The sequence below is a fragment of the Plodia interpunctella genome, chromosome 30 (genome assembly GCF_027563975.2).
Source record: "Plodia interpunctella isolate USDA-ARS_2022_Savannah chromosome 30, ilPloInte3.2, whole genome shotgun sequence".
Classification (NCBI taxonomy): domain Eukaryota; kingdom Metazoa; phylum Arthropoda; class Insecta; order Lepidoptera; family Pyralidae; genus Plodia; species Plodia interpunctella.
The window spans coordinates 474,943-483,112 of record NC_071323.1 but is presented as its reverse complement, the minus strand read 5'-3'; the positions used below and the strand labels follow the sequence as shown (position 1 = coordinate 483,112).

The 8,170-nt window shown below is 37.1% G+C and overlaps 1 protein-coding gene across 1 annotated transcript; it reads right to left on the bottom strand.

The window, feature by feature from the left end:
- Positions 1–172: 172 nt before the first annotated feature.
- On the bottom strand, positions 173–8,061 carry LOC128682565 (transcription factor Ouib-like). Its single transcript, XM_053767353.2, has 5 exons — positions 7,224–8,061; positions 5,115–5,253; positions 3,963–4,070; positions 2,784–2,909; positions 173–2,053 (listed from the first exon to the last, which is right to left on the bottom strand). Exons 1-5 carry the CDS (start codon positions 7,389–7,391, stop codon positions 957–959), a joined length of 1,638 nt encoding a protein of 545 aa, XP_053623328.1. The 5' UTR covers positions 7,392–8,061; the 3' UTR covers positions 173–956.
- Between the last annotated feature and the right edge of the window lie 109 nt (positions 8,062–8,170).

The window sequence follows — 8,170 nt, the reverse complement described above, 5'->3', positions numbered from 1 at the left end:
ATTGGAGAACATCGTAAATACGTCGACAAGTTTCAAGTTAATATGTGTGTTATGCTATGGTGTCTTTTTTCATAATGTATTATTAGAAAAAGGAAACAGCTTTGTACATATTTTTTTTTATTTACCTACGTTTTTACTGTTTATTTAATAAGATGATAAGTCAATAAAACAATTTTTGTGTATATTAAGTCAAATATATTATGCAAATCAATTAATACTTTTTATCTTTTATAGGTACGATAGTTTTTAATACTGTCAAATTCATTACCCATAATATATTTACATTAAAATATGCATACTTTCCATTCAGGGTCGCGAGCAATAGCTAGTAATTAAATAAAACACTTTAAAATATTAGATTACACTCGAGATTCTGTCACAACTTTTAAAATCGGCTAAAATTTTATGTAATCCTGTTTTTACTAATCATCCAAATCTACATAACAAATATTTAGAATAAGGAGCCATCTTTTGTGCTCGTTTTTACAGATGTCTTATACGGTCTGTGCGTGTGATTTTAGCTTTTTAATTCTGTCTACATAGAGTAGAAGAAACGTAAAGAACTACATTTTACATTATATTACCAAATAAATTGGTCAAGATTGTTTGAGAACTTGGCGTCTTCATTAATTTATTTTCTACTCTCAACTGAGTGTGTTCTCAGTTTCTTCCTTAGCCGTTGAGTGTAGGAGCCTAGGATCCGATTTCCTACAATTCCGTCTCAACTTCACACGGTCGTCGGCATCTCTAGTTGTCAGACCATTGTCACGCATATCATCTTTGACGATATCATTTCTTGGGATTTGCCCCTTCTGCAGGGAGTGGCACAGCCAGACATTTGTTCCCTATGTAATTTTTCGGTATACGCAAGACGTGGCCGTACCAGCGCAAGCGGCACTCCTGGAGTTTGCTATGTTACAGACAAGAAGGGTACGAATTTACTATTATAATACAAATTAACTAAAGCTAGTTTCAAGATCGTATCCTTGCTGATGGCTTTTCATATGATTCTTCAAACTGCCATTTTGTGTGAATGCTGAATTACAAAAATCACATTTATATTTCCTATCACCGTGAGATCGTATATGTTCCTGCAACGACTGCAGTCTCGGATAGGTCTTCTCACAGTATTCACATCTGAAATTCCTCTCACCGGTGTGCGTGGCCATATGTTCCTTCAACCTCGATGGCAGGTAAAACTTTTGATCACACAAATCACACTGGTGCTTAAACACTTTCAAATGATTCCTACGGTTGTGTTCCATTAACGTTTTCCTACGATTGTACACTTTGTCACACAATTTACATGGGAACGTTCGATTATCACCGTGCACTTCTATTAAATGTTTGTTTCTCAACGCGTGAGACAGGAAACTGGCTTCGCACTTGTAACAGTTTACCGTTGGCTTCTTCTCGTGTATCGTTGCGATGTGTAAATATCTGCTGTATTTACTTTTTAGATTTTTGCCACAGACCTCGCATGGGAAACTTGCTTCTACTTTATTGTGCGACTTTATGTGTGTTCTTAAAGATGTCGCCTCAAGGAAACACGCGCCACACATGTCACACACGAATGTTCCGAAATGATCAATCATGTGTTTCTTCAACGAATCGAAATACGGGAACACACTCCCACATTCTGTGCAGCACAAATTGTTTAATGTCAATTTGAATTTCAAAAACTCATTTTCGATCGGATATATTATTTTCCCGTGGACGTCGGCGAGGTGAGTCTTCAGTGTTGTCAGATCGTCGATTTTGATTTCGCACAATCGACAATCGATTCGCGTTATGTCGATTTTTGGTATTTTCTTGTTTTCCATGCTCGATTCGAATGTGTCTTTCGGATTGTGTGATATTGTGTGATCTCTTAACTCTGTGGGGTTCGTAAACTGATCTTTACAGTAGAAACAATAATAGTTGCTTATTCTGTTCAGAAACGGACAAACGTAAGAGTTTTTCACTATAGTCACTGTGTTTGAATAGATCATGCGGTCATTATTATTTGGTCGTTGCTTCGACAGTGATTTTTCTTTCTTTATTGTTTTTAGGGCTGAAAAAATAATGAATAGTTTTAAGTAGGGTATTTACGTAGGTTCTGCTAAGGTATAGGTTGATATACAGGGTTACTGGTATCTAACGCATAACCTTCCAAAGGCGCATAAGGTTCATAGAGACTAACATCTTTTGTTCTACGACTTTTGTCTAAACGTAATAAATACAAAATTTTTTAGTTTGAATGTCGTTTCTATAAAACGTTAACTCTATGTTCGATTCCGCTATATAACGCTACTGTACTGTCTCGTGTCGCTCGGCTATTACATACAGTTAAAAGATGTGTAGAATCGCAAATTAGTTTGTATTTTTTTATATGAAAAAAAAAACACGAATTACGAAAAGTCGTAGAATAAAAGTTGCTTGTTTTATTATACCCAAGTAGTCTTTAGGAGGTTTTGTGTTTGATACCAGTAACCCTGTATAGATTTAATGAGCCGCCATCAACGTGACTGTTACCGATTAGGGCGCAATCTAGCCGTATACTAACACCAATATCATATTTTTATTCATTAGCGATAAATAAAAATTATATACAACTAGATACTGAGTTCAAATTTTCACAGATGATAAATTTACACGCAAGTAGCTGCGCCATGGGGCTTCGCTCCCGTGGGAATGTCGGGATAAAAAGTACACACAAACTTTCGCATTTATAATATCAGTAGTAAATGGGATAATATATGTGTATAGCTGTTGTTTCCAAACAAAAAAAAATGCTTAATCACCTTGGTTGTCCAGTCTGTGGTCCAATTTTTGGCGCAACTTCTTCATTTTCGTCAGCAGCTCCTTCTTCACCGGCATCTTCTTCACTTTGACCTCAGGCACATCCGATTCCGGTTTGTTATCTGAGTCTGAAAATATACGAAGAAAGTCCAGACTAAACTCGTTATTCAATATAGGATGATATATACATCAATTATTGACGTCATAAAATTACTTAAACTAAGTCTACTGCTGACTTCCACAGCGCAGGTGAAGAAGAAGCGGCGCAACAAACTTCACCGCGGCTTTCTCTCCAAATAAATTCACATATTTTTCCGAGATGGAAGGTCCTTCTCCGTACTTCAAACTACATGTGTGCAAAACTTCAAGAAGATTGGTTGACCAGATAGAGCGTGAAGAGGTAACAAAATTACTTTCGCATTTGTAATATTAGCACAAGGACAAGACAAACAAACGACTTAGAACGAAATAGTATCGGTTGTAGGAGGCGTATGTCAATAAGTGACATACATTTAAATGGATTTGTTACACATGTCACACACAATTAATTTTCATTGTCCGGGCTTCCCGCTCTATTCCAGAATTTCGAAGAAGTAAAAATATGACATTGTTCCAAATATATTTTTCATGTTTATCACCGTTACTCCTCGTTCACATTTAACCTTCTTGTAAATACTTATGACTGACAGTCCCACCAAGTAGTGGGACCACGAAACCTAGTGTTTAAGTTTCGTGGGACCACGAGTAACAGTGGGACAAAATGGGTTGGACCACAAGTCAAAAATATTTTTCATATCATTATTATTTTCAAAAAGTGACATACAGTCGGAGTTAAAATAAAAATTGTAAATATTCACTGTACTGTAAACTGTAATTTAAGTCTAAATAAAGGCTATTTATTAGTAAATAAATAATAAATATATTAGGACAAATCGCACAGATTGAGCTGGCCCCAAAGTAAGTTCGAGACTTGTGTTACGGGATACTAACTCAACGATACTATATTTTATAACATATACATATATAGATAAACATCCAAGACCCGGGCCAATCAGAAAAAGATCATTTTCCATCATGGCCCGACCGGGCATCGAACCCGGGACCTCTCGGTTCAGAGGCAAGCACTTTACCACTGCGCCACCGAGGTCGTCAAAGGTTAGCAGGATACAGTCATTTCTCACCATGGTCAGCTGTATAATCGCCAGGCGTGTCGGACGGGTCACAAGGCTCCGCTTTTACTTTCACTTCCAGCTTGCGGTCCACCTCCAGATCTGCGTCGAGATCTGCATCTGAATATACCAGGCTACTATGAAACGTAAACACGTGGCACGTCGTTGCGTTCTCTCTCTTACACACGACACGCGTACACGATATGGGAAAAAGAGACAGCGTGTGGATTTTACTAATGTGCTATGTGTCTGTACGAACACGGGTACTACATGAACAATCTATGACTTTCACAGGTCGCTGGATTATCCGGCTCGCAGGACCATGAAGTAAAGTGACACAAGGAAGCCGTCGTGGCCGTGACGCCGCGAAGTGAAGTAAAACTAACTTTACGATTTTGAAGATTCTCCTGTGATTTTAACATGGCCTGACATCAGAACGTATTCCTCATGGCTGAGGGTCGTGGTCATTACGTGGAATGAAACACACGCAACAACTCCGTGGTCATTACGTGGAATGAAACACACGCAACAACTCCGTGGTCATTACGTGGAATGAAACACACGCAACAACTCCGTGGTCATTACGTGGAATGAAACACACGCAACAACTCTCTTGGCATTATTAATAAAGTGGTTTGCCATTGCCTTCTTCATTTCACACACAAGTTGATAATCAACCAGTGAGCAGGTTTCCTCACGATGTTTTCCTTCACAGGAACCAAGTGGTGGTCGATGAAAACTACTATACATGAGTCAGATTGGTATACAAACTCATGTGGCACAAGTACAATTCGAACCTGGGATTTCGATCCACAGGCGGGTGGCTTAACCATGACACCATCACCGCTATGACCCTTATACTATATACATACATAATATATTGTCCTTATAACATCAAATTCACACTGGCACATCTTCCCCGGCAATTTCCTTTCATATGAGTATTAGCTATTCTAGGATGGATTCAGACGTTAAATACGACTAGCCGCTCACCCCGGCTTCGCTAGGATAAAACTATCATATAAGCAGCCTATGTCACTCCTAAAGCTTTCACCTATCTCTGTGCCAAATCCATCAAAATCGGCCCAGTAGTGTTTGAGTTTATTCATTACAAACAAAAATACAAATGTTATCTCTTTATAATATTAGTAGGGATTATGGTACCTTTAATATCAAGCTTGGAGCGTAAGAACACGTCTTCACACGCAAGCACCTGCTGCCTGAATGCGCACGCGTCGCGGAGTCTGGACACGCACGTGGCACAGATACAACACTCCTTGCTGTCTCCGTCCAGGTGTGATAGCTGCACGGGATTATTCAGCCAATGAAATATAAATAAATATATTAGCCCCAAAGTAAGTTCTAGACTTGTGTTATGCGATACTAACTCAACGATACTATATTTTATAACAAATACATATATAGATAAACATCCAAGACCCGGGCCAATCAGAAAAAGATAATTTTCCATCATGACCCGACCGGGGATCGCCGATCGATCACCGGGGAACCCAGGACCTCTCGGTTCAGTGGCAAGAACTTTACCACTGCACCACCGAGGTCGTCAAGAAGGAGAATGAAGTATGATGAATGAAGTGAGACGAATGAAGGAGTTTCATTTATGGATAGAGGACTCGAATATAAACAATAGTACATCTAGTAGTCTTTATAATTTCATAATTTTTATGTGACATTGTGTTGGAAATAGCAACATTTTAGCATTGTCTATGACCTTTGTCTTTGGATATATTTCCCGCGTGCTCTCCCTCTCTCTTCCCCTCTTTTTCTGGACGAATACAAGCATTTCATCACCTCTACTTTTTATTACATCAGCTCTATTAAATTACAGTCTTATTAATATTTTCATCCATTAACACATGGAAGTCATTCAATTTTTTTGAGTAAAATGTTTATAACATATAAAAGGGTTTGTTTGTCCCTACACCTTGTATAGATAAAAATTCAACACCCAGGTCTATCTTAAACAAAACATTATTACGTCTTGACCTGACTGGGGATTCAAACCCAGGATCTTGAGTTGTTTTTTAATATATGTATAAGACCTATATTTGTTAATTGACGTATTTGGAGGAAAAGGCTGCGGTGAAGTTAGTTGCGCCGCTTCTTCTTCACCTGCACTTTGGAAGCCGGCAATAGACTTAGTTTAAGTAATTTTTTGACGTCAATAAGTGATGTATATCATCCTAAATTGAATAAAGAATTTTGAATTTGAATTTGAGCAGTCTGGCATGATGACCATCAGGCCATGAAGGTTGTCCTGACATGCCCGAAGAAGTCCTGAGACTTCTACCAGTCAACCAATAAGTGACGCAGAAAAAAAATGTTGCAGAGTGCAAATGAAAAAACAAGAACAATAAAAAAAAATTAAAACATATGTTAAGAAAAATTTTATGGATAAAGTGATATTTAAATTTTATTTGTAAAACATGTATGTGATCTTCAAGTGTCTGAATTATACTTCTACTTCGATGAATAATATTTGTAATTATGAAGTCATGGGAATCGAGTGTGTCATGCTCACTCAAACGGTCAATCTGGTATTGGTGTCGTGGGCCGAGTCGTGAGGTTCCCTCTATTGTGGTTGAGCTACGCTATGGCTGACCAATGTGTCAACTCGTGAACGAGTACTGCCAGAGGGAACTGGTCATCTCCTTTCTCATATATTTTTGTGTAAGTTTGTTGTGTTTCACATCAATATATATATATTCTTTTTAATTTTTTTTTTATCAGCACTCTGATCATGATCATAATCTGTTTTGATATACTTTTTTACTATGTACATTATGTACTTTTATACCAACACTGTTCAAATGAGTTCCTTTCGACAATGTGCGAAATAACTATTTCATATAAAAATTGATATGAAAAAGTGCCTATGAAGGTCTAATTTTTGAATAAATTATTTTAATTTGACTAATCAAAAGAAGCTAAAGCCCAAAGTGAGGTTGCACCTAGTTTCAGCTGACTAGACGTAAGTGCATCCGGTTTCATTTGCAATGTTTAGTTTGACCTAGGTTTGTTTTCTATTGAATGATTTACCTATTTAATAAATCAAACGTTTACTTTCTACTTAAAGTCTAAAATTCAAATAATTTCATAACGATGTTCCGTTTACGAAATTTTCGTGAACACACGGAAACTGAAGAAATATTCAATGAAATTCCCAAGAATTTTCATCAAGCTGTTCCCGTGAATTCTTTTGGGAGTCAGCGTGAGATCTCAAGGGAGGAAATTTCAGCAAACTATACTTACTAATAAACCAAAACAATCCATGAACATGTCGGAATAAATTTCTTTTCGCCCAGTCCACTCATATTCCGAAGTCAAAAATCGGCATTTTTTTATTGATCTGCAGCAACGGCATAGCCCTGGGTCCAAGATGGGGCCTTTGAGTTTCACGAGGGCTGGTTGAGAAGTCATTGTAATGAAGAATTCACATATTAATTACTTCGTTTATTGAATGAATACAATAATAAATAATCCGCGATTAGATTTCTATTTTGTGAGTGAAATGAAATCTGAGCGTTCTGACATTTGACATTGACACATTTGATGCCGATTTTTTACATTCTATTAAAATAAAACAAGCCTGTTAATCGATATTACACTATCGATGATAACGTTATTGATAGCCATTGTATTGATTGAAAATTATCTCGTTGAATATTTTTTTCGTCACTTCACACTTCACAATATTTAATATTGACAGAACGAGACAAAACATACCTTTTTATGAATAAGAGGGAAAATAGGTGGCTACGCATCGGCTTTTAATAAAAGTTTCAGATAACCTTTTTAATCTTGATTATTTGTATTTTTCAATCGACATGAGGGCTGACTTTTTTATAAATTCACTAGCGACCCGCCCTCGCTTCCCTCGGATGCAATATTATACACGATAAACTTATAGACTTTTATTTTGAAATAGCCGTTTCCAAATCCGTTGCGTAGTTTTAAAGATCTAGGGACAGACAGACAGCGGGAAGAGACTTTGTTTTATATTATGTAAGTATATATTTTTGTGCCATTGTACATACATACTAGTCCAGGGAAAATAATGTAGGATGATTTAGCACTACCACAGATTAAATAATACCCCAGCACTACTAACCCCACCAGGAACACTGAATTTTCGTACATTGTATGATTTCAGGATTTATTTTTTCTTTCTTTTTCATATTTAGGTAAGTACATGTTTA

What these genes read in the sequence shown, in the direction of transcription:
- LOC128682565 (XM_053767353.2), bottom strand. Translation starts at nt 7,391, where the DNA reads ATGACTTCTCAACCAGCCCTCGTGAAACTCAAAGGCCCCATCTTGGAC. An exon ending in CTCCAAGCTTGATATTAAAG is followed by an intron (nt 4,071 to 5,114) that starts GTACCATAATCC and finishes TGGTATATTCAG; the next exon opens with ATGCAGATCTCGACGCAGAT. An exon ending in CGATTATACAGCTGACCATG is followed by an intron (nt 2,910 to 3,962) that starts GTGAGAAATGAC and finishes GTATATTTTCAG; the next exon opens with ACTCAGATAACAAACCGGAA.